Source organism: Odontesthes bonariensis, chromosome 14 (assembly GCF_027942865.1).
Source record: "Odontesthes bonariensis isolate fOdoBon6 chromosome 14, fOdoBon6.hap1, whole genome shotgun sequence".
Lineage (NCBI taxonomy): Eukaryota > Metazoa > Chordata > Actinopteri > Atheriniformes > Atherinopsidae > Odontesthes > Odontesthes bonariensis.
Genome location: NC_134519.1, coordinates 15079984 through 15106688, shown reverse-complemented (window position 1 = coordinate 15106688; position 26705 = coordinate 15079984). Strand labels below are relative to the sequence as shown.

Here is a 26705-nt window from a genome sequence, read left to right as displayed (position 1 = left end):
TGGGTGCCATGAAAGGCCGATATTTCCGAGTCTAATCTGAGCACTTTGAACGAGGCATGATTCCTCCTTTGGCCTCGCTGGCTCCTGCGTGCTGCTCCGGCTATTGTTGTGTGTCTTCTTCGGGGCAGCCCGGGTCCATCAGCGGGCGGTGACTTCTGATCATTTAACTGTTGTACTCGGCGATAGGAGCGCCACATTTCAGCCCATGTTTGCGTGTCCCCGCTGTAAAGAAACAGAAAGGATCCCAGTGAAGGACTTTGGGCTGGCGAAGTAGTTAATCGGTATGGGACAGTCTGAAGACTGAGATTCCACGTTAGAGGCTGCTCTGCTCGTATCGGCTGGGTCCATTTATTTGGATTGTCGACGGGAAATTAGAAAAAAAAACCCAAAAGAAAAAAAACCGTGGAGGGGGAGAGGATCACAGGACGCATGTAGCCGAAGTTACAACGCTGCCGAGGTTGGTTTTAAGGTAAGAAATGCTCGCTGAAAGAAGAGAGAGAAAAGTCACATTTTGTTGTGGAGGTGGAGTGAGCAGGGCCTTGTGGTGTGGTGACACTCGGTGAAAGTTGGGAAAGAACCAGCAGAGTTTCTTCGGTGTTTTACAGTGTTCTGAAAACCCTCTTAATTTTTAATCCCGATGCGGGACTCGAGCTTTTAGGATTATTTGGTTGAATTTCTCGACGGGAGGGCACAGCAGCGAGGGGAGAGGGGCTCCCCAGCTGTCCTGGAACAGGACAAGAGGGCTCCTTGTACGGTTTCAGTCATTAAACTCAACCCAAAAACGCATCCGAACACCTTGATGTTGCCCCTGAAGCCTCATTGAGTTTTCCCCTCGGCCTGAATTCTCCTAACATGAAGAGTTTGAGCCCTACACTTTCCTCTCTGCCTCACCCAGTTTCTCTTGTCTCTCCCTCCCACACACACACACACACACACACACACACGATCAGCTGCTTGAGGCCTCAGCTGTAGTAAGGCCTTTAATTGCAGCACACTCAAGGGTTTCCAAAAAAGACTGCGTGTGTGTAATTTAAGGAGTCTCTAAATAAGTTTCTGCCTAATTGTCTTTTGCAAAGTCGCAACTCTACGTCCCAGATTTAAACACTCTGCCATGAATTACAGGCTGGATATTTACTGTCCATGTCTGCATGTATGTGTTGGTGTGCTCGCATACTCCAGTGGCACAGTAATCCTCCTCCACCGTAATCCCTCTGTTAGTACAGCCCCAGTTGGCTGGACAGTTGTGTCTCCCTCTCTCACACACAGCTGGAAAGGAGAGGGCTGTTGGCAGAGGGGTGAGGAGCCCCGACAGGTGCCACCGGCCGGGAGTTCAGCGACTTTGATTTAGCAGGAGGCATGGAGAATCCTCGCATAGTCCTCAAGTGTCCTCATGGCACAAATCAGACTCTGCCTTATCATCGTTACAGTTTGCAGATTAGAGGCTTTCCCGTCTGTTGTGCCCTGGGTGGAAAGGCCAAGATCATAGGCTGACCAACCAAACAATTTCACATATCGACACTTGGCCAGCGTGGGTGCAGGGAACAAGAGGAGCTTTTCTTTCTTTTAGCTAGAAGATGGTTCTTTCTTTCTCCCAGTCTCACTCCAGCCTTTGACAGGCACAGCAGGTGGCCTCAATGGCATGAATGGATTCGGAAGGAAGTTCCTCTCCTCCCCCTGCCGGTCCCCTCCACTAACTGTGATTGGCAGAGATGGCAGACTGCCCTGAAGATAAGACAGAATTGTGCCTCATAGAGTGTGCTCGGGGGCGGTTGCTGAGCTGTGCTTTGGTGGCGGGGTCCCTATCACGTCGGTAAATGCCGCTTTCAGGTTCGTGTGCCGGTCTTTTAATCTCTTTACAGCATTTGGTTGCAAACTTGAGGTGCTGCTGTTTGTCCTCAGCCGTGTTTAAAAACTTCATATTCCAGAAGCTCAAGTGGGTTATTTCATAACGCTGCTGGGATTAGTGAAATCCTTCAAGGTGTTTTATTTGTCGAGCAGGAATGCCGTTTTCGTGCCCGGCATAGATTTCCGATTAATGGATGATCTGATCGCAAGTGAACGACTCTTAAGTTGAGATGGGATTGCACCCACAGATGCCTTGAGAACACGTGGAGGTTTAACTGCTCAGTCCACATTTGGAAGCAGCCCTGGCAGCATATGGCCACATTCTTGGAGAAGTCCAAATGGCCCCAGTAGTGCAGAGGGGCCACTTACTTAATTGACTTCCTCTGTGCGGGCAGATGTACACATGAAGCACGCTGCCTAATGGCAGTGGGCAGAAACTGGAAGATTCTTATCGCGGCCTATTCACACCGGCCTGTTCATATTATTTTAATTTCCTCCTATCCCACAGACTAAGTACGAAAAGTGCTTTGCCGCCGTGCCATTGATCAAACACAACAGGAGGGTTCGGTCTTTACAAGTGGAAATGATGTGCATGTTATTTGCATATAATTACACCCAATCACAGGTCCTTTCCACGATTGGTTTTGTCATGCATCCAGGATGATCTGATCTCACATGGAGAGCAAGTGTGTTCATGCTTGGATGTAAAAAGAATCCTGAATGACTACTTGGGATTGGATCTCAGTGGCCTGTTCTGCATGCAAATAATCAACTGGCAGTTTGTGGGTGTTTTCATACGCTGAACAATGTTCGATTCTTCTGAGTCGCATTTATTGTTTGTTTTTTATTTGGGGCAACACCGATCGACGTCTCCATTTTCTGCAGCTGCTCTCTCACGTGAAAATCTGAGAATATATAAAGTCAGGTGTGGACTTTGCCTGTTGTTGCCCACTCAAAGGCGCATTAAACTGATTTATTTCTTTTTCTTTTGGAATGGAGAGATATGACGTCTCTGACACTTCACTGAAAAATCAAGATTGAAATAAGACGGTGCAGATGTGTTTTTCCTGGCTCCAAAATCTTACAGTTACTCTCGTGTGACAGAAACTCGCGTCAGATGCTGCCAAGCATAAAAGCCTTGGACACATTTTGCATTAAGGCAATCATCAAAAACGTGCACTGTGACGGATTGTACTGTAGATTTTTGTTTCCCTGTCCAAACAAGACCTGTTTTTTCCTTCTAATAACATCATGCCCGTTCAGTCAGAAACGGCAGCCTCAGTTTATGCGCTGCGGTATCTGCATGTACAATCCATACGTGCAGTTTGTGTCATGCATTTGTCCCAAGGGACTGTAGAGGTTCCAAAAGGCTCAAGGGTCAAAGGGCCTTTTGGAGAGTTGAGTCGTGTCCAATTAGTCACGTCAATAAGAAAAGCTGCATCAAGCTTCATCTAAGATACAAATATACCATGCCATTATGTAACGTAGTTTCAATTTTCAGCTGCAGGTTTTACGCTTTGACCTCTTTCTGACGCACGCTGCTTTCTGTTAATCAGGAGAAAACTGGACACGTCAGTGTCATGTGTGAATTACCCCCCCGGTGCTTCTGTCACATTTTCGTATTAGTACGACTTTCAACTCGGCCCGAGTCTGAACTGCAGCGGTCACATTAATGGACACACACACACACACACACACACACAGAAGGGGTGGGTTAATTTGGTTGTCAGAGGTACACTGTAGAATTTGTTTCACTATTATATATTTTCTTTATTTTTTAAATGGACCACTGAGGGTCTCCAACTGGAGATGGAATAAGCTAGAACGAGTGTTGGGTAACCAGAAGCGTGAGATGGAGAGCCAGGAGGAGATTGTCACACTGCATTGAGGTTAAGTTTTCTCTGGGCAGGCAGGGCCTGGGAGTCATGGTGTCCACACACTCCCCCAGTGTCAACTCTGTTATGCCCTGTGAGCAGGAAGCCAGTAATGCCATTGTCCAGGAAATGCAGTGGCCTAGAAGCTTGTCTTAATGGCTCGGAATCTGTCTCCCAAAGGTGTGATGCATCCAGGGTTTGCCACTTGGTGTTAAAACTGAATACTGTTGTTTTTAATGAGTATTTCTTGAACGTTCTGTGCTTGTGACTGTGTAGCATTAGCGGTTGCATGGCAACCCCGTGATGGAACTGTTAGAAACTGGTTCAAGGAAGTGCGATCTATATCCGGAAAAGCCAAAACCATCACTAATGTCTCAGCTGATGGAAATAAGGTTTCACTGATTTAATGGAAGTGATATTTGGAGATGGATCATCAATCTGCTTTGGAGAAGGAGATGATGCTGGAACTTTTGTTTGGTTCAGGTCCACAAACATAAAGATGACTGTCTGAAGAAAAAGGGGAAGATTGTGTTGGGTTGATTAGAGGTGAAGGACCAGCGAAGAGGCATTACCTCCACAGCACTGGTGTGTATCGAATGTTTTGACCCTTTAATTTGGTAATATTTTTTTAGGATGATAATGCATGATGCTGCAGAGCAAGGGGCATTCAAACTTTTCTTCAGGAAAGACGGATCGGATCAATGACATGGCCAGTAAACGGTTTGGATCTCAATCCGATTAGGAGTAGCTTTGGTGAAATTAGGTGGGGAAAAGGTCCATGATGAGGCTTCATCCTGCTGATCTGTCAACTGTTAAAGATGAAAGTTGGGACCTAATTGATTTGAATAAGAGCTGCAGCAGAGCTGTGATTTTCTTTTTTTCATTCATGATCAATGCTTTCCACATGATTTATTTTTTTACCTCCATGAAAAAATTAGAAACTGAAGTTGCTGAATGAACCTCCTAAAGTGGGATGATTCTTTTTTTTTTTTTTTTTTTTTCATCAGAGTTCCAAATTTGCAGTTATCGCGACAGACTGTGTCTGATTTCTACTTGGTATAGAAAGTTTTCTGCAGACAGTTTGGGGTGATAACGGACAGTGCGGGGCTTTTTATTTCCTGAATGGTGGTGTGTGAAAGCTACAGAAAAGCTTCCTGCCTGTAGTGCTGCAGCGTTGTTGTTCAACCCTGTGGGAAGCAACAGCCTGTGTCTCCTTAATCTGACACGGCATCACTGGCAGTCTGGCACACAGCTTCGCATGTCACATGTCCTTGGATGGGGTCTGGCTCCACCAATGTCCTTTTGTGTGTATGCTTGAGAGTAAGATTACCCGTAGATATGTGTTGGACATTCAGTGGAGTGTTTACAATGTCTGCCGGACCTTCGGATAAAACATGATATTCATTTTCTCAGTTAGTCCAACATAATTGTTTGGACTATAGAATGGGTTCTAAAGGTAGTTCATATACTGTTCTTGTAAAATATGAAATACCAGAAACTGTTTTACTAATCTAAAGGAGCTTTAGGTCGGAGGTTTCACAAATCATCGTGATCGTAACTCTATCAGAGCCACGCATCTTAAGAGGTTTTTTTTGAGAAACTTGAAGATATAGAGCTCCTTCGGCCATGGGTGGGAAATATACTCTTATTTCAGAAGCTGGATAAGATTTGAAATAAAACTAATTTGAAAAAAATAAAGTAATTATTAGGAAAGAAAAAGCTTTGCCACAATGCCGAGAGCACGCGAAAGTTTGCTCTAAAGAATCTGTGGTTTTCACGCGTCATTGGCAAAATTGGGAAAACAAATTTTGACGTCCATTTAAATCAGATCCCGGCCCACATCCGTGTGCGAGCGCGAGGCATGATTCACTGCTGCCTCAGAGCCACCGGGAGAACGGCACATTTCTGCCAGCTAATCTCGTTGTGTGTTTTTAAAAGCCTCATTTCGGAAGCGATCTGAGAGAAGATAAAATGATCCGCCTGTAATTTGATTTGTGGGGAGTTGATTTGAGCTACATGTGTCACACACCGGTCCCTGTCTTTGGCACAAACGTTTCATGCTTCTTCTGTACATCATGTTCTGTACAGAGACATAATGCAGGTCACTGTGATGATGAGAGTGTCCGAGTACCAACTGTGATAGCGACTGTTTGTGTGTATCAGTCTGTTTTGAATATGTAATTGGAGCACTTTGTTTGATTGAACGTTGGGCTCTTTGTCTGTATATCTGTTAGCGTTCATGCAGCTGACTGTGTGCATGTGTGTGGGACTGGATGGATGGTAGAGGAGATCCACGACATGCTTTCTTTTTGTGCGCAACAATACAGTAGATGGGCTTGACGAGAGCAAACTGAAAAGCCTTTCTTCTCAAGGTCTAAACTGCAGACACGAGCTTCTTGCCCTTTCTTAGAGCAGGTGCCAGTTGGAGGTTTTTAAAAAAAAAAAAAAGAATAAATAAAAAATCTGGGTTGAATGCTGGTGGTATGAGATGACTTTTTCTTCTCCAGGATCTAGGGAGGGCTTACCTCTTAATCATGAATGAACATCTTTGAAGAGTCGTCTTTGAAGACATCTGTTGCATATCTTCTTTTTTTTTTTTCTTATATGATACCTCCGGGCCTCTTCACAGGTTTGAAAGTGAAACGCAGACGAATCAGTTTGAGACTCCACATTGTGTGGGCTTGTTCAAGCTTGTAGTCTGTTCATTACCTTCTCGGGAGCAAATCAGTCTGTGGACATAATGGTGTAAAGAAGAAAGGCTGCTGGTCAGTACGGAAATGGGGAGTTTTTACGCGCAGTTCCGCTGCACACTCTTACCACACCGGGGCATGGTGTCGGTGCACCGAGTGGGCGGAGTACGCGTACCAGCCAGCTGGCTAAGTGCCCCGTTTAGATTCAGGGGGGCAAGCGGCATGTATGCCCACCTGATACAAACACTATCGCCTTATTTAGATGCCAAGAAGCAGCTTGAGTGAATGCATGAAGCCAGTAAATCTGCCGAAATTGTGGTTCCGGAATGTTCATGTCAAGCAGCAGGTGATATCCGAGTTGCACATTTATCTCGTGACCAATTTATGACGCAGTAAACCTTGATAACTCGGACACATAGTTCCTGTTTTAAGGTGACGCATTCTCTTGCCGTTTCAGAGGAGCAGTTCTCCCGCGCTATTTGTCTTTTTCATTTTTCCATAACAGGAAAATGAACGAACGAAACGCACTTGATGGACTTTGGAGGGCATCTCATCAAAAATCAAGAGTATGGCTGGTTTAGCAGAGGAGTGTTCACTTTGCCTAAATACACTCGTCGTGCTTTGGAAAAGATTAATTAAAATGGCTAAGTAGCACTTTGTAAATATTATGCTCACATTCAGGCAGCTTGAAACTCCCATTGCGAATCAGTTGTGACATGGCTAACATGTTATACTCGCAAGACATGAACAATCCGCTGCTTCTACAGAATAAACATGGCAAAAACTTACTGATTTGAAGAAAAGAAAAAAAACATGAACCGCTCAGTTGAAGGTTCTTAACCTGGTTTTTAACCTGAACACCAGTCCTCATTCGGCTTGTATGTAAAGCAGGCCAGTCGTGTAGTTTGTGTCTTATTCATTTAGATTTGGTTTCCGTTTAGCACGTTTCTTGCAGTCAAGCGGAAGGTAGCCTACGTCATCATATTCTTATGACCACACGCACTTGGTTTGTTCGCTCCAAACCAAGTAATGGAAACGACTCTAAAGAGCAGATTCTATGAAGCAACTATTTGAAAATTTGGCTTCAAATCGGCTGGATGGTTGATGGAAATTTAGCTGATTATCAAATCAAAGAGCTTTGATTTGTGTAATTCTACTGGTTGGCATTTTCTGAAAGCAGAAACTCCACCTACACCGAATGAATGTCATTTTTAGCTGTATTATTTGGTAGTTTGATGTATTGGTGTGTTGATTTCCAAGACGGAGCAGATGTTTGGAACCTTTGGTCATCTCTTTATGCCTCTGTTTCACAGTTTTTCACCGTCAGCTCAGCTGGCTGCTCGCTTTCACACCAACTTTAGGGTTGGACAGACTTTTGGAACAATACTGAGGCTGACAGGCGTGACGTGATGATCACATTTATGTTGGTCTTTGCTCCGATATTAATGACCTGCATAGATTTACGGTATAACACAAGGAGCGTCTGGAAGTTCAGATTACCGAAGCATGAATGAAACTGATATTTACTTCAACACAAAGAAGCCGGACGGTCGTAATTTCAGTCAGTCTGTAAATTGATAGAAAATCTTAAAGTGTACAGTCTGAGTAAATCTTAAGGCAACACTTGAGAAGTTTGTGAACCTTAAAACTTTTTTTTTTTTTGTTGCCTTGCTTTGAAGCAGGTCATGGGCTATACAACTTTTAAACTCCCTGGATATGTATTTGACTGAAAAAAATTGCCGTCTTCATCCTGACTCTTTTTTTTTATATTTTTATTATTTTATTTGAACAATTTCCAACATAAGAGAAAAAAACCTCCAACATTTGATCTGTACCTCCTATGTATTATTTGTTTTTGATACTCATTGTTGTAATTAATTGCTATAAATCATTAAAAAATTTCCTGCTCAGACATAGGAAAAAACCTTCATCTTTCAGACTTTACTAACACAAACGCCCAGTTGAACAGACTCGTAGAAAAGCTAAAGAAAAGAAACAATGTGAAAAGTTTCACAACTTTGTGATGGGATTTTTCTTCATACCAGACACGTTTCTCTGTCCAGCAGCTGCAGCAGAGTCTGTCAGAAATCCGTCATGTTTTCTTGCATAATAATCATCTTTCACAAATTGCCCCATTAAGTTGCACGGCGGTGCCCATGCGGGTCTCCTCTCTTCTTCTCTGCTTCTCTCTCTGTAGCTGCCTGGTTGAGTTGATTTACCAGTGGACATGATTTTGACGAATTGTTTTGTTTAAATAAATTCCAGCAGCATCAGTTTGCAAGTAAATGGGTTATTATTGTGACATATGCCGTATGAGAAGCACACAACATTTTAATTTCACTTTATGGATGAACTGTTTAGTATCCAGCTGCCTGGTGCTGTGCTTTCTGTTTTTTAATTCTATTATTTTTATTATTCGGGTTTGTTTTTATCATAATCAATCTTCTTCTCTGGGTTTTGTTTCCAACGGTGTTTCTCAACATTCGATTTCAGCCAACAGTTCTATTGCGAGAAAGTAGGAACCAGGTTTTAGAAACTCGCTCTCCCACCGCCGTGAGCCGAAGTTTGCAGCGTAATTGCCGTGTTGGATTTTTGTCACTTAATTCACAGCGACTACATCGAGTTTTGCCTTAACCACCTGAACGTCTCTACTAGTTCTGCCTGCTTCAGAAACGTGTTTCAGCGAAATCTCCACAGGTTATCTTTGTCAACATCAGAGCCCAAACAAGAAGCTGCCAGAGTTGCAGCCTCGTCTCTTAACTTAGAAGTTAACTCATCTGTATTCCGTTTATTGTGCAGTCACATATTAGATATTTATAGAGCTATATTAAGGGCAATAAAAAAAGGTATAAAGCCCAAATGTTTAAGTAGGAATAGAATAAAAAAAAAACTGCACTTGTGGATCCTTAAATTATTACAGCTGCAGTTGTATTGGAGCAGCCTGTAATTGGGTTTCTATGGTCAAAGGGATCCGTTGATTAATCAGGGCTTTCGAAGATTGCACTGTTTTAATGAAAAGATCTACTATGGTAATTATACGTTGTTGTTGTTTTTTTATGTCTCTACAAGCTGGAAAATGTTTACTGAAGGTTTAAACAGCCATCTGTTATTCTAGCTCTGTGGTCGGCTGTTTCCAATTCATGCAAACACTACAAGCTGGCCCGACTACAAATGAATGATTACTCTTGGAAGAAGTAACTGCGTCATTTTGATGATTGTACAGTACGAAGTGGACTCTGCCTTTTCTTCCGAGTGTGGAAACTTCATTGCTCCACACAATGTTCCTTCCATCAGATTCTATAGATGCAGTTCCTTGTGAATTTTAGTGAATAACCAACACATTTGGTGTAGTTGGTGGATCTCTCGATAATTGTAACAATCGAGAAAAACGAAAAAGCTTTAGGAGAATCGAATGTTTCGGTAATTTTCAGAAAACCATTTTTTTTTTTTTTTAAATGGTAACAAGTACTTTAGAACAGACAAAAGTTAAAACACTTGAACCTGGGCTCTTATATGAACACAAATGAGGCACATGGTGAGATGCAAACTGAACTATATCAGAGCAGGTTTGTGACAGCGTTCAAAGATGGGTAAGAGTTATATTTGAGATCCTTTTTTATTTATTCTATTTTTTTTTTTTTTTTTAATATCCGTTCATCACACAAGCACAGACTCTGCGGGTTGCTGCAAAATATATTCTCCTCGGTGCTTTGCCTGAGCAGCGCCCGCCTCAGTCGCTCTGTTTCAAACACCGGTGCCAGCCGTCACTGACGCTTCAAACTGTGTTGTAAACTTTTGCAAATGCCAGGATATGAGTCATTGAATAGTTGAGCAGTCTCGGAGCTGATATGTTGCGCTGTGGCACGAGCAGACCACACGGGGATAATTTGACAAAGAAGGCCAAAGGTGACAGAAAAATGAGTAAACTGAGTGTGCTCTGCTGGCAGCTCGTGACGACACACATTACATTAAATGCACTTATCTGTTACGGGATCCTCTTCTGCATTACTGATTTGGAAGCAGACTACACACGGATATTGGGCTGGCGTTCGCTCCTCTGGTGCGATACTCGGTGTGTGGACTCGGCCTGATTGCAAGATGTGAGATGTAGATCTTTTAGAACTGTTGTGGAAACAAAGATCTTCGCTCTCACTTAAAACGTGAGGCAAAACGTTCCATTTATTTATTTTTTTTGTTATAAAGTACTTCGTGTTAAGTTCTCAAAATACAGAACGCACCCACACAGCGCCGTGTGTCAAAACTCAGGAAGACACTTTTTTTTTTTTTTTTTTTCTTTCAAAGCAGTATAATCACCTGGGAGAGGTGGAAATACTTTGTAATAGTTTGGACACCACTAGCTTGCTTTCATTCTTACACACACACTTATGCTCAGACCTTTTTACTTCTAACATGAAGTTCAGTTTGTGACACTTGAGTTGTAGTCCTGCTTTTAGATGCATCTCTTCATGGGCTTAATTGGGAAAACATTTGTCCTGTAGCTCCAGTTGAAGCGGCACTATATTTGCTATTCTAACTGCCATCCTAAAGGTCTGTCTAATCAATTCCAGAGAAAAACCCACAACCCGAAATCTCTGCTTCTGAAACTTGAGTCATTAATGGCACAAGTCAGATTTATGACACTGAGTTAGATGGAAGCAAATGTAGCCTTGTACTGTAATTTGATCTTCCTTCTCTCCGCCTCTTCCCTGCAGGCTTGATGATGGGTTGCGTCAGGAGTAAAGAGGATAAGGGCTCGGCACTGAAGTACCGACCCGACAACTCGAATGCCACGCCGGTCAACAATCACCAGGGCCCCTATGGGCCTGACCCGACCCTAATGGGTTATTCACCGGCTCTGAAGACACTCAACAACAGCTACAACAGTCACAGTGCCGCCCTCACGCCCTTTGGTGGAGCCTCTTCAGTAATGACGCCCTTTGGCGGAGCCTCCACTTCCTTCACATCGGTGGCTGTGAGCAGCCCCTTCCCCACTGTGATCACAGGTCAGTGTGGGGGTCTTAAGGCTTCAGAGGACACACCATACCAGGCATGCTAAATATCTGATAGTTTTCTTCATGCAAAGGACGTTTTATTCCAAATAGTTGGGGAGACGAATCATGAAGCGTAGAAGATTTGCTGCTTTTTTTTTTTTTTTTTTTTTTTTTTTTAAAATGTAAATACAAGCTGGGATTTTCCCCTGGCATGTTTCGGCTTTCAATTCTGTTGTCGTTAGGTGCGTAACGACTTTTGAATGCATTCAGATGAACATTTATAATCATCGGGATGTTATGAGAAGCAGATGTTATGCAAATGAGACATTTGAAACAAGTCAGCCAGAGCATCGAGGCCGAGCAGAAATCCAAATTAGGTCTATAATATGGGAAGCAATGCAGCAGGCATGGCCCCCGCTGAACCCAAAAAAACCAATTACATGCACAGAATTCAATTTTCTTCACTCATGCAGAGCAAAAGTTTTCATTGTCAACCACAGTTTTGACTTTTTGATTGAGGATGTGTCTGGAATCAAAATGACTGTGACATTAGCATCGCTACAGGTCGGAGGAGCAAATTATGCCACAAAAGTACTCGACAAAGCGGGTACGTTCCTCCGTAAGTTAGAACCCATGCACGCATCTTGTTTTTCTCTTTGAGGACCCGCTTTTGATATGCTGCATTCCCTAGCCTGTTACTCTTATTCCGACCGAGTAAATGGTCGTGTAAATGCTTCAAAGATAATTCACGCTTTCAGCGGTATTACATCGCTAACTGGGGCTCTGCAGATGTGCAGGCAATTCTATACATGCCAACTCTTGGGTAATTTGTTCTGATGAATGTAATGAGGCTACTGTACATTGTAGAGGTGTAGGTAACATCGATTCTCCTGCCGATCATGCAGATCCGGCATTTTGGTCCCCACAAAGCTGTTGGTCCTCTGAAGTGTTGTGCGTTCCAAATGAGAGACGGCCCTCAGTCTCTTTCTTGCTCTCACTGGGAGGCAGCTGTAGATCTAATCCTGCCAGTTCATTTTCCTCCACAACTCCAACCCTTCAGAGTCCTGTTGTCATTTTTTTTTTCTTCCAAATATTAAATGACATCAATTGGATTCACTCATGATAACTTAAGTTTGAGAACTGTGTATGGAATATGTTTCCCTGGGGATTTTTAACAGTGAATCACAGCGGAGGGAGCTGGTTGTATTTTTAGACGGCACTCTAAGGCACAGGAAGTGGGATACGGTAAAAGGGAAGCTGACATTAAGCAAAAAAAGAAGGCCCTGTCTTTGTTTTTTTTTTTGTTCATCTGTTCAGACAATGAGATTCTTGATCAGTTTAAACATTTTCTAAACTTAAAAAGGTCACTTTCATTTAGTTTTTCTGAAGTTGAAGGTTGAAAGCTGCGGGTGCTTTTTGTCTTTGTTGCAAAGCAACGATATAGAAAAAAACATTAAGGGAACACACAGCATTTGATGCCAGTTCACCCGCTTTCGTTTGTGCGCTCCTAATGATCAGTCTTTTTTTCTTCTTTTTTTTTATAGGTGGAGTGACATTTTTTGTAGCACTATACGACTATGAAGCGAGGACGTCGGACGACCTGTCATTCAAAAAAGGGGATCGCTTTCAGATTATAAACAACTCGTGAGTACCCATGCTCTGTGTGTGTGTGTGTGCGGGTGTGCGCGCACACATGCGTGCGTGTTTAATCCCTCATTGGATTCAGGTCTGATATTAGGGCTGCGATCTGTCTCGGTTAATGGCTTCCTTTGATGCACCATCTGTTAAATTGCCGTCTCTTGTTTCTCAGAAGACTGATCTTTCCTGTAGTTAAGTGAATGAGATTTGGGTTACAGTGGGAGAACATACAGTGCAGCCCTCACAACATACAGTCAAACATATATATCCACATACTAAAAAACTCTGGATTCAGTTAGAAAAACTTAGCAAAAAAAAGAAAGAAAATCTTTCTCTTTAAAAAAAAAAAAAAAAAATCTTTTGATAATACACATCAGTTGTCATGGAAATCCCATTCTGAAAGTCCCATTTCCCAGTCCACAACATGAAATGCTTTTCAAGCTTTTCCTGCTCCTCAGTGAAGTTGACTGATACTTTTTAGTGGAAGTGCCAGTAGATTACACGAAGGAATGCATTTTACCCTTCAGTCTTTTTTTTTTTTTTCCCCACGTCTACACAGTTGAGAGAATGGGAAGCGCTCCAAGCGCTGAACAAATCCTGTTCTTCTCATTCATCACATGCCACACAACATCCAACCACCGTCTAAGCTCGCACTGCTTTTGCGGTGATGAAAATGCCATCTGCTTTCAGCGGAGAGGTGAGAAGAGGGGAGATTAGATAAAATTGTTCAAAATGCCACCAGACAGATTCTGTGTGCTTCTCAGTTCGTCCTCGCCGAATTTAAACCGGCGCATCTGCCTTCTGACTTTGCAAGTTTAAAGATGAACTGCAGAGTATTTTTTTTTATGAGCTTTTATAATGCTGCCTGGGTTGGTTTGGTGTTGGTTTAAGGTCTGCCAAGAAACAAAACCCAAAGTCCGCACCAGACATGACGCAATGTGCTGCTCCTGATCTACCTAAAGCATCTCATTAGCAGTCCAAGCTTTCTTTAGTTACTTATCTAAATCAAGCATGTCGGACGGAACGGGGCCAAAAGTACTGCAGCAATGTACATTATGAGGAAAAATAATGCTTCCTGAACATGAAATCAAATAGAGATACTAGTAGGCCATAGTAGTTGGTCTAGTAGGCCAAATGTGTCATTAAGTATAATATTGGCTCTTTAAAGTCACTTGTTTTTACGGTTATTTATCAGTTTAATGACATTTTTGACAGAAAATAACCAGGTAGAGTTGGTTTAAACCTGTTCCCTTGATATGTCACATTATGCTCGATATAACATTATTGGAGAACTTAAGTTGCTAAATACATCTAACAAAAATCTAATCTCTTCCATCAAATTATAGAATAGATTTGCTGTCGCTTTAATGCTGTGTAAAGTAACGCATCAGGACAGTGGACACAGATGCTACTTTTCATAGCTTTGATGTTTAGTGTATTTATCTGCACTTTGATCAGTTTGTGTTCGTACAGCATGATGTTGGTAGGTTCAGGTGACCAGAGGATTATATAACTTGCACTCATTACCAGACTCCACCTCCCAGTATGGTGGCTTATATTCCCGATACGACTGGATGACGTTTGAAGAGACCTTGTTTTTTTTGTTTTTTTTAATCTTTGTATACTTTCATGTCAGTACAGTTCATATGAGAGTGGCTGGATTTTCTGGCATGCTTTTGTGTGTGTGTGTGTGTGTGTGTGTGTGTGTGTGTGTTACATGCTTCTGATTATTAATATACTTCCCTCCCCAGGGAAGGTGACTGGTGGGAGGCCCGTTCCATCAACACTGGAGAGAAAGGTTACATCCCCAGTAACTACGTGGCCCCAGCTGACTCCATCCAGGCTGAAGAGTGAGAGACCATTTCCTTCTCTGTTCCAAAATTGTGTTTAACCTCATTTCTGTCATCCTCCAACTTTTGAGTTCTCCTTCCACTTTCATTTTCTCCTTCTTTCTCATTTCCACCCTGCTCACTTAGTTTCCCTCGGGTTAAAATGAAAGAATGATCCTGTTGGGCTGGCGTGCGTTGTGACTAACTCTAAATCATGCGCACAGGGCAGAGCGTGAAGAGAAACAACACAGCCCAGTATTATTGTTGAGGGCCGCTGGCATTCTCATTGTTGTTCATCCAGTATGACAGAAACATGAAGGCACTGTGCTGCTGTTGCTTACATTCGGCCTGTTTTTTTTTTTTTCCCATTTGCTCTAAGCCCTTTCTACAAATTCTGGATATTTTAGCTACTCACCTGGAAAATAAATGAATAAATAAAACTGGGGGGGGGAGAAACGGCCAATTAACATGCATTGTGCCTTTTTAAAAAGAAACCGAGTTCCTGTTATTGACTGTTTGGGAGAATTGCCTGTAAGGTGAGACGGTTGATATTTTTTTCAAACATGCCTGAACACGCATTCGTGAAACAGGCAGCGCGCTCTTTTCAGAGAAGAAAAATGAATGCGTTTACAGCTGGGAGCTATTGTTTAACTTTTTTTTTTTATTATAGCGATGAGCGTCTTCTGAAACCTTTTGAATATTTAATGGAGCAAACTAAAGACTTCAGTTCCCAGAGCGATGTTGAAGGAAAGCTAGTAAAAAGACTTTTTATTGGATTTTACAATATTTAGTTGCCATTGAATGCAATCTCTTAAGTTCCACCCCAAGAAATCTCATGTCTCATGAATATGATCAAATGTATTTAATTTCCATGTTAAACTGGCCTGTGTTGGGAAGAAGAATGTCATCTCACGATCTCTGGGTGTCCGACATCTCAAAAGCGCCTCATCAGAAACGCATTCCTCCTACATTGATGATGAAATCTCATTTCCCGTGCAGTGCATCAGAGTGTCTAACTAACTTTCTCTGTTTTGGCAGGTGGTACTTTGGGAAGATGGGCCGCAAAGACACCGAACGTCTATTATTGGTTCCAGGAAATCAGCGGGGCACTTTCTTGGTACGAGAAAGTGAAACGACCAAAGGTATTTATAAAAAAAAAAAAGAAAAAGACAAATTGTTGATGTGTAAGTGTGAAACGAAGGCAACATTCACATCTCATTTAGTCTCCTGTGAGGTGGTGTCTGGGTGTTTTTACGCTTCAGACGGCAGCAGACTCGTTTCATTGGCTTAAAAAAAACAAAAAGACGGCTACATATGCCTTTTTTATATGCAGCATTTTTTTTTCCTTCTTTTTTCACATGCAATCAATGTGGCAATGGTAATGTCAGTTTGGGTTTGTTGCCGTGCCATTATGGAATCCCACTTGAGATGTACCCTTTGTTTGCATGTCTTCATCTCGTCTTAGCTCCTAGCTGCCAGAGAGATGCGAGGTAAAACACTTGTTTGCATCCCCAAAGGGGTCAAATCGTATTTCTCTCTCGAATCTGCGCTTTTGGACATATTTTCTACCCCGTTGTCTTGTGAATCGATCGGTTCAGATTGGTCTGCTTTGCCCTGACAATCGGCTCCGACACGTTTAACTGAGAACAAACCGTTTTGTGTATCTTTGCCGGAAAACTTTCCCGCCCACCTCCATCAGGTCGAAACGGGAATTCTCAAATACCGAAGTGAAATACTTGCTAACAAAACAATTTCAAAGTTTTTTTTTTTTTTTTTTTTTTTTCATTGCTTAGAAAGAGATTTTACTTGAAATGTTTTGGTATTTATTAAGGTGCCTACTCCCTGTCCATACGCGACTGGGACGAGGTGAAGGGAGACAATGTCAAACACTACAAGATCCGAAAGCTGGACAACGGTGGTTATTACATCACCACAAGAGCCCAGTTTGAGGCCCTGCAGAAGCTGGTGAAGCACTACACAGGTATGCAGCCGACTCGCACGTCTCATTCTCACGCAGCACTTAGACAAATTGTTGTTTACAACTTGAACAGATCATTTTCCCCAGCCAGTTTCATCTTTTATTATCGGTGGTGGTGTAATTTGGGCAAATTAGACCTGTACAGCTTTTTTGGGGGGGGATATCCAGCTGGTTTTCCACTGTTTCTCTTGTTCTGTAAAGGAAATTCAAACTGGCATTGTCACAAGATGGTTTACAGTGCCTTAATCGTCTTGCTCTTCATAGAAATTGGATTCTATGTATTTAGTAGCCTATGTCTTCATATTGGTCTCGTAAAATTACCCGGAAATCCCATATGTCAAGGGCCCACAGAAAATAGGTGTTTTATTTCTGTGAGTTTTTTGGGGTTTTTTTAAACTTTAGTTGCTGTTTTTCCTGCTTTTCTCCCTCGGTATCGGCCTGGCGCAGAACATTCGGATGGCCTGTGCTACAGGCTGACGACCGTGTGTCCCACAGTGAAGCCACAGACTCAGGGACTAGCTAAAGATGCCTGGGAGATCCCGCGAGAGTCCCTTCGACTGGAAGTCAAACTGGGGCAGGGCTGCTTCGGGGAAGTCTGGATGGGTAAGACAACGCATGTGTTGTATTCCAGCAATTTTTAATAAACCCTGGTCCCCCAGAGTTCACTTAATACAAATGCTTATGTTACTACAATAATATTTAGGTATTTTATATAGATCCCAATTGTATAAACGCGTCACAGCTAAACTTATTCACATGACCCCTGGAGAGTGAGTGACGTGAGCATCGTTATATAACTCACTTTGCAGCAGCATCTGGACTACAGTGGCATTTTAGAATTAGTCATTTCCTGAAAAGGGGTCTAAACTGTTGACGACCCATCCTGCACTCAAGGATACGCGTCGGTGTTTTAATCGAGCAGAATTAGCCGAGCCGATGTGAAATGGTTGGAGGAACCTGATCGGGCCGAAGCAGCAGCAACTTAAATCTTTTTTTTCTCTTGTTTGTTTGCACAAACTAAACAAGTAAAGTGGAAAGAGCTGTTTGGTAAATGTAGATGAATGTTGGTCAGTTAAGTTAACTGAAGGTGACTGACTATTAAATTACAATACAGAGGCCAGCGCCTTCTTCTTAAGTCTTGATGCTAAGCTCCACTAATCACCTCCTGGCTGTGGCTTCATATTTATCCCACACGTGAGAGTTGAATCTATCTGTAGCTAAGTCTTGGCTAAAGAAAGAGTCTATGTATTCCCACAAATGTTTTTTTTTTCTTTTTTTTTTTTTTTTCCTCTTTTAATTAATTAAACGTCATGTCTTTACTCTTTTCTTTTTGTTTGTTTGTTTTTTGTTGATATTGGACTGATTTTTCTACTTGGATAAAAGTGGTTGGGGGCAATCGGATGCCTTAAAGTTCCTGAAAGTCCCCATGAGATCAGATAAGATGAGATTAGTTTTTTAGTTTTTTTTTTACATGGTTCGCTTTGGGTTAGCTGTGCTGAGGTTTCCCATGCAGAGGCATCTATTTTTGCTCTCTGAATGGAGATTGAGCCGGGTGAATGCAGAGTCTGCGTGGTCAGCTGCAGAGGAACTTGGTGGACCTTTGCAACCCATAAGAAGAAACCCCGATGTGCCTTATTGTGTTTATTTTTTTATGAATTCGTTAAGCTTAAACGGGTTATTTGTTGGGAAATCTCTCAGCAGAGATGGAGTGGAAATGGGAGCTTTATTTGGTGAAACCACACCGCAGTTGTCGAAGGCAAAGCGTCTTCCTGATCCGCGCTGGAAGGTGCATTGAGATTCGTCCGTGGGCATTTTGCATGCTCGTCATATATTTCATGCGTTAGCGCTCATACATGAATCCTCTCTGTAGGACTGATGTTGGACACAAAGACTCGTGAATAAGTCATTAATACAATTAACTCTGTTGGCATATAGTTACTCAGCCATTAAGCTTTACACAGAGACAACGCATCCATCCGTTCATTATTCACAGCTAATGTAAATTTAATGGAGAATGAAGCTGAAGAGGTGGATATATGCAAGCTGTTTGTACTTTACTCATGAAGCCCGGTGAGGCTGACCTGAGAGCAGTGCTGGCCTTGCTGCCACGCTGGCCCACATACTGACGCGAATGCTGATTTCTCACTGCGGCTGCTTCACGCACAGAGCCCGGTGATCGCAGGTCACTTCCTACGCTTCACTTCTCCAGTCGGCATGTGTGACCGGGCCCCTGAGCGAGCCCGACTCTCGTCTTTCATCGCTCACTCTTTCATTAAGCCTGGCCTGCAGCAAGCCTCGACCTGCGAGCCCTCCCCTGTGCAATCCCAGGAATCCCTCTCTGCCTCTCCCTGCAGCGTTTGTACACCAAGACTTCCTGCTTTGCCGCAGCTTTTCATTGGAAATCTCTGCTGACGTGCTCTCGGTCTTTCAGTTGTTTTTTTTTTTTTTTTTTTCCCGATGTGTTGTTTTGGCTTGTGATCCCACCCTGACGTGCTTTGTTGTACTTTTTATTGCATATTGTCATGATCCTGCTTTGGCCATCGGCATGAGTTTGTGTGTGGAGAGTTTGTTCAGCATGATTCATTCATGAAGGTCAGCCTTGTGAGCTGGGAGCTGCAGATCTCCTGCCTCAGCTCATTGTATGTAAGCAAGGCGTGAGTAAGTGGCTCTCAACCAGGAAGTAGCAGATTATTTAAGCCGTCACGTTCTTTCTCTCCTGAGCTGCACTGTGCACATGGGAACACTGCCAGAGATCAGCAGTGGGATGGTTGATTTTTAGACCTACCTTTTGAGTTTTGTATTTCATTATTACAGCATGTATGATTTCCTATATTGGAAATGTCTTGGATGTTTTTTGTTCCATCATTTTGATTAAGACTGACTGTGTAGTATTTGTCATGCTTTTATTCAGGCACGTGGAATGGTACCACTAAAGTGGCGATAAAGACCCTGAAGCCAGGCACCATGTCTCCAGAAGCTTTCCTGCAGGAGGCTCAGATCATGAAGAAGCTAAGACATGACAAGCTGGTGCCCCTCTACGCTGTGGTGTCTGAGGAGCCCATCTATATCGTTACCGAGTTTATGGGAAAAGGTAAGAATGGTTCAACATCCCAAACAAGAAATCACGTGGACATATTTAAAAAACAAAAAGCGCATCTCGCTTCATTAGATTATCAGATTATTGATGGTTTTGTGTAGTACATCAGACTGTGCACTGGACAAGCATTGTTTAAATCTTTCAGTAGAGAAATAGAAGGACAATTTTAGGTGATCTTTGAAGAAAGTCGTCACTCTTTGTCCAAGTTTATTTCTTGGTTTCTTTTAGGATTGCATACAGTGATTCTTTGTCTTGCATTTTCTTTCAAATCTTTGGTGATTATACTTCAATCAAGGGTAACACGAATGATCTCTGTAGTAAATGATGCTCTGCAAATAACAGCTGTGTAGTAACTGGGTGTTCAAAGCTGGGTGTGTACTCCAGAAAAAACCAAGAAACAAACTAGTCTACAGCTTTCTGAAGTATCCGCCAACATCGACTGACCTGAAGAACTCAGGTCAGGATTTGCAAATGATTTAAATAGCTTTGTTTGTTTTTTTTCGAACACTACAAAGACGACATATTAAATGTTGACTGAATCTGCTCGTTCTGAATTTGATTCCAGGCACGTTTTGTAAAAAGTTGAGGCAGGGGCACGTTTACACGTGTTTAGCTCTTCTTTTAACAACTCTCTATATAGCAAGTTTAGCACCTGTTACACCTACTGCACCCACTACAGACTTATGTACAGACTGTTGTTATTCGTGCAGAATGCGGTTTGTTTGTTTTTTTTTAGATTCAATGAAAGTCAAAGGGTATAACAGCCTGTGTCCAGAGGTAATAGTGATCACACTGAGCACTTTTAGATGACGCTAGGAATAAAAGCTAATTTATTTTGTTTGTTCAACTGGAGCAAGACTTTAAAAATGCACATAAACGCAAAACTTTAGATTTTCCAAACCGGACTGACACGCAGAAATGTGATCAACTGGCCTCAAACTGGACAGGATCCTATGCACTTGCTCCACAGTTCCCGTCCCAATCCACAGGAGAAGAAGCAGCCAGTAAGAGCAAGGTCTAACCAAAAGAGATAACATGCTTCTTTTTGTAAAAAGGAAACAGCAGTGTGCGAGTATACATTAAAACAGCCAATAAAGCTGCGCTCATTCGCATACTTTCCTGTTTCCTTCGTCAAGACGGCTAAACGCGTCAAACTGAGGCTGAAATCGGCACCTTAAGCTTTTCCAGACCGACGCTCTGCTCCAGTACAGTCACGGTTTGATAGTTATGGCATCATCTGACAAAATCACCATTCAAACAACATAAAGACCCCATCCGTGCAGTGAACCATCGGCCCGTGACTTTGTCCAATTTTCTGTTTGCTCTTGTATACTCAGACTGTCAGACGGGTTGCCAGTTAACCTTGTTTGCTGTGATGATTTAGGATATTTAGCATTTTATAACTGTTTCATAACATGTCCGGTCCTTTTCTCACTCCGTCTAGTTTTCTGTGAAATGTGGTGCGGATATCAAATCTAAAATGAAAATTTTCTTAGTTTCAACAACAGAGACTTTTGTACCGTTTTCAGTTCAAATTTGCGTATCAATGCACTTTTTTTTTTTTCATTTAACACACTGTAAGATTGTATTTAACCTCTATTAAAGACTACAGAGGCTGACTGGAACTCTTAATCTAACTCCAATTAGGAGTTAAAAATAAAACGGGCTTTGGGAACAATGAAAGATCAACACGAAACTTGAGCGCGATATAGAAAAAATTCAAAGAAGTCTCACATGATGCTGAACCATTGTGCCAGCTGCTGCTGTGTTCTTTTTCTTTGTACTCTGCACACACGGCTGTATTGATTCTGCTTGATTGTAATCTTTTAAACTCTGACAGGTAGTTTACTGGACTTTCTGAAAGAGGGAGATGGAAAATATCTGAAGCTGCCTCAGCTGGTGGACATGGCCTCACAGGTAGGATTAAAACCTGCCGTCTAAACGCCGACACAGGTGCAGCGGCTCCCTTTGTCTCTTACCTGTCCAGCTGCTGTTTTAACTCTTGTCTCGAGGGAAGGCGTATTGTGTATCAGCAGTTCAATAAATGAAGTGAATGCTCCATGTTTGCAGCCATGTATGTGGGTGTGTAAAAGTCAAATACTCGGGTCCTTCTTTTTATTCTCCTTCTAGCTGGCGTATTTATTTAGTATCTCCCAGGCCCTCTCTGCTCCTCCTCCTCCTCACCCACAACTGTGTGTGCCTCCCCTCCGTCGCCACCACTTAACTGCCTGTAGCACTTAAACACTTCTCACCAGAGGCCACTTAAGCTCGCGAGTTCAGTCACCTACTGTGATCTGCTCTTAATTCGGCTCTCCAAGCTCTCTGGCTCGATCCTCCCTCTACTCGGCAGAGCGGAAAAAAAGTGTTTGGGAATCAGTCTGACTCGGGCTGAAAGCAGAGATGCCTCAGAGGGAGTTGACAGACAGTATGGGAGGGTGTTTGATAGCTGTGTTTAGCATTTGTCTAATTGCTCTGGTCACCGCAGCCTGACTTGGTCTCTTTTACTTTCAGTCTGCATTAAAATCGTAGACAAATTTAAGAGCAACGTGCATTTTTCCTCTTAAATAACATCTAAAAGTAGTAATTCTTAATAGGATTTGGTTTCAGCCCAATGCCATTTTCTGTTTGCTGACTCCTTTTCCCTGCCCGTCTGATCCGTCCCAGATTGCAGACGGCATGGCCTTCATCGAGAGGATGAACTATATCCACAGGGACCTGAGAGCTGCCAACATCCTGGTGGCTGATAACCTGGTTTGCAAGATCGCCGACTTTGGCCTGGCTCGGCTTATCGAGGACAACGAGTACACCGCCCGGCAAGGTGTGTGTTTGGTCCTGGATGCAGCTGGCGCACAGACGCACAGCTGTTGGTCTTTGCCAGGATCTTCACAGGCTACAAATATCTCACATTTGTTTTTAAACTTGCACACCAGCATTCATTTTGACTCCGATTACAATGATTCCCACGCATGGGGACGATTACACTTTCACAAAAACAGAAATACAGTATATGTTAGAAAACACAACATCAAATGGAAAATACGCTGCCAGTTCAAGCTTCTCCTTTTATCGTCTCTCATGTAATAGAAAGGAGATTGACTTATTTTTTTCTTCTTAGATTTCAATTAACAAATCGTAGATCCACAAACTGTGAGAGTAACTGTTGCAACCCCACTTCTATCCATACTTTGAAGGCCCTTTTCTCCTGCTAAACTCTTCTTCTTATTTTTCCCAGGTGCTAAATTCCCCATCAAGTGGACAGCCCCCGAAGCTGCGTTATACGGTCGCTTTACCATCAAATCGGATGGCTGGTCGTTTGGTATACTACTGACAGAACTGGTGACCAAGGGCAGAGTACCATACCCAGGTGGGCACAGCACAGACACACTGAGGAGGTTTAAAAGTTCCTCTTGATCTTCATCATGTTGCACCCAAATTAAATGAAATGACGTCTCATAAGCAGACAAGAATAAATGATTCAGTCACCTCAGGATTATTCCAAACATGCGATTTCATCCTCAGTCATCACGTGTGGATCAGAATAGAAATGGGTTTATGCGATGAATGAGTCAGTGCTGCTGTCTGTGGGGGGGGGGGGGGGGAGTACCCTGACAATTTTTATCTCCCACTCCCTGTCAAGATCTGCCACCTCACATCTGCCCCCTGCTGTGGCAGAGCAAGACTGCAGTGTACGTCTAAAACTGTTCCAGTGGCGCTGATGACAGGCTGACTTAACCACCGTCTCTTTGTACACTACTATCTGGCTCTGGTGGCCGCCTTGGTGTTAGTGGAGATCATTCAGCTGATTTTAATTCACCCCAAAGTGCAGATTCAGGGGTCTGAAGCCACTCGTTTTTTCCCTGAAACTGTCTCATGCCTCACCAGACAGTGGTGGCTAAAGTTTTGTTGTTCATTTTCTAACCCATGATAAGACGGTGTGAAAGTATTTCAAGGCACTTTTACCAAGCATCTTCATGATATGGGGGGGAATCACATCTCTGTTTGAGTGTGTGTGTATATATAGAGAACTGTACACACGCGGATATAAGTCGGACATTTAATTGGAGCTCAGGTTTTCACATGCAAGACATAAATCATGGCCTAGCATCCGACATGCTGCCATGTCCTCGTCCCAGCAGCTGCTCTGGGCCCAGCCTCTTTCTCAGAGTGTGAGATAATATGATCCCCACTCTCCCACAGAGAGATGAGGGGGGGTGGGCTGAGACCATGCCACTGACTCTGTGTCATAACCTCTTTTAGCTGCAGTTGCGCTCCCCACGGAGCCGTTTCTGTGCTGTGTCACAGGGTTCAGGATCACTGTCTTCCCGTCCTGGGAAGGACTCCACAACTCTGGTGCTCCAGTTTAGGAGGAAAGAGGCTCATGGGTGAAGCAACACTTGTTTGGTTTTCTGCTTGAAACTGACAGCAATGGTGACAAACTGGAGTTTATTAACCAGTGTGCTCTGTAAGAACACAGGAGTATCTCTTTTTTTTTTTTTTTTTTTTTTTTTTTTTTTTTCCCACTCAAACAATGCTTTCTTTCTGTATGTGTCACAACTTTCAAAATAGCAGCTGCACGTCTTGCAGGAAATGATAATCCAACAGTTTTCTTTTTCCCCTCAGTACCTGCGTGGGCATTTACTCCCATGTTGATGTGAAATCCAACTTTCAGTTTTTCCTCTCACCTCCGTTTTCAGCTTTTCTTTTCATTTCACTGGATTAAAAACAAGTCTTGACCAGTGATTTAACACGGTCTGTTTGTAAAAGGTTAATTTCACCAGATCTAGCATCTGTTTCTTGGCTTGACCAACTTAAAGTCAGCAGGCTACCACGTCACCGGGATTCTTACAAATGCAGATCTGAATTAGACATCTCTTGTAAAACGGGCGCCTTGTCTTCTGTGTGTCACGTAAAAGAGTGAATCGTTGAGGAGAACCTGTGGATCTCACCATAGAGATGCTGTTTATTCATGTTGTGTTTCTCTGTTTACCAAGGTATGGTGAACCGTGAGGTACTTGAGCAGGTAGAACGAGGTTACCGCATGCCCTGCCCCCAGGGCTGCCCCGAGTCCCTCCACGAGATGATGGGGCTTTGTTGGAAGAAGGACCCAGACGAAAGGCCAACCTTCGAGTACATACAATCCTTCCTAGAAGATTACTTCACAGCTACGGAGCCGCAATACCAGCCTGGAGACAATCTCTAGTCTGGGGGATTTGGGTTGAGATCCAGTACATCAGTGAAGATGAAAACTTGGGACAACAGAGACACTGGCATACCTTGAAATGTGCTTCCCTTTTGTACCTGGGAACCAAGGGTCCATGTGTGCCGATTGAAGCTTGTATCTTAAACTCTCTGAACTCTGCCAATCAGAATAATCCATGTGGGCTGGCCACAACACTGTGATTTAATGAGTGGGGTTCAAATTATTGAGTCTCTGCAAATGCTGATTTATTATTATTATTTTTTTTTTTTTAACTTTTTTTAAATGATAAATTCCCCCCTCCTCCTTCCTTGAATTTCCCACTTTTTATTTTCATTGACACAAGTCTTTTAATATTGGAGTCCAGACCTTTTTATATGTGCATGAATTGGGTTTGAATTTGTAGGTTGAAGAGGATGTTGTTGTTTTTTTAAGTGACCAATAACTGTGGTTGGATCGTCGAGTATGTGCTGTAACTGTAAAGCTTGGACGGGGAAGCGTGGCGTAAATGGGGGAAAAAAGCGAAAAGGTCTGCTGTGTGGATGCAAGAATGTACTGAGATCAAAGCAGATGTACATATGAGATGTTTAAAAAGATGTATTTTTAGAAGGTGCCATCAGGTGAACGATCCAGAATGAGAGACTTGTTTTGTATGATTGTTTCTAACGTGCTCACTTGAATGGCAAATGACGTTAGTTGATTTTTCTTTTACTTTTCTTCTTTTCTTTTTAATCTGTTTGGAAATTTTAGATCATTACGAGTTTATCTTGAACATTTACAATAGTTTTCATAATTAACGTTTTTATGAATGTCTAGAAGTGGACACTTTGGCTGTGAAATCTTTAAAAAAAAAAAAAAAAAACATTGAATGAATCTGTCAGAAAGTTAGGATTTTTTTTTTTTTTGTACGGTGCGCAACTCTGATTGCTATAAAAGACTAATATATTTCCCTTCATATTGCACACTTCTATGCAGTTAAGTCGCAGTAGATCATCCATTTCAACAGGAGTCTGTTAAATGTGCAGCAAGCATGAAGCCGGAGCATTTCTCCTTATCTGTAAAATCTCACCGACCTGCGATGTCATCTCTGCTGTGTTGTTTATTTTTTTAATGTTTTCATCTATAACTGCAGCCTCAGAAAATGCTTCATTTTTGTCTTTATTTTCCACTCATGATACCATGCAGACCCATCCTGTGACTTTCAATAAAAAACATCTTAAACCAATAGTCCGATGACAAACTCTTAGAGGTACTACTAAATCCACTACTTGCATTTCTCATCAAGATGTGAGAAACGAGGAGACAATGAAAGCTAAAAAGATGTAATATAGATATACTTTTTTTTTTAATTTCTGAGCATCATTCACATAATTAGCAAATGTTCTTGAAAATTGGGACTCGAAACAGTACTGAGTGAGTACTGAAATTGATGAGACTGGTAACCAATATGATTTTGTACAGAATAAAATAAAAGGATGAAAAGTTTCCTGGTCTAGTTGTGTTCTTGCCAACTGACGCGTGTAATCTGCTGAAACATTCAGATGTCAAAGTTTCATTTTTGAATTG

The 26705-nt window shown here is 42.4% G+C and overlaps 1 protein-coding gene across 1 annotated transcript; it reads left to right on the top strand.

The window, feature by feature from the left end:
• Window positions 1-60: 60 nt before the first annotated feature.
• yes1 (YES proto-oncogene 1, Src family tyrosine kinase) lies at window positions 61-26624 on the top strand. Its single transcript, XM_075483079.1, has 12 exons — window positions 61-469; window positions 11122-11412; window positions 12945-13044; window positions 14790-14888; window positions 15906-16009; window positions 16699-16848; window positions 17293-17448; window positions 19757-19936; window positions 21783-21859; window positions 22607-22760; window positions 23175-23306; window positions 24934-26624. The coding sequence occupies exons 2-12, from the start codon at window positions 11127-11129 to the stop codon at window positions 25140-25142; spliced, it is 1647 nt and encodes a 548-aa protein (XP_075339194.1). The 5' UTR covers window positions 61-469; window positions 11122-11126; the 3' UTR covers window positions 25143-26624.
• Window positions 26625-26705: the final 81 nt, after the last annotated feature.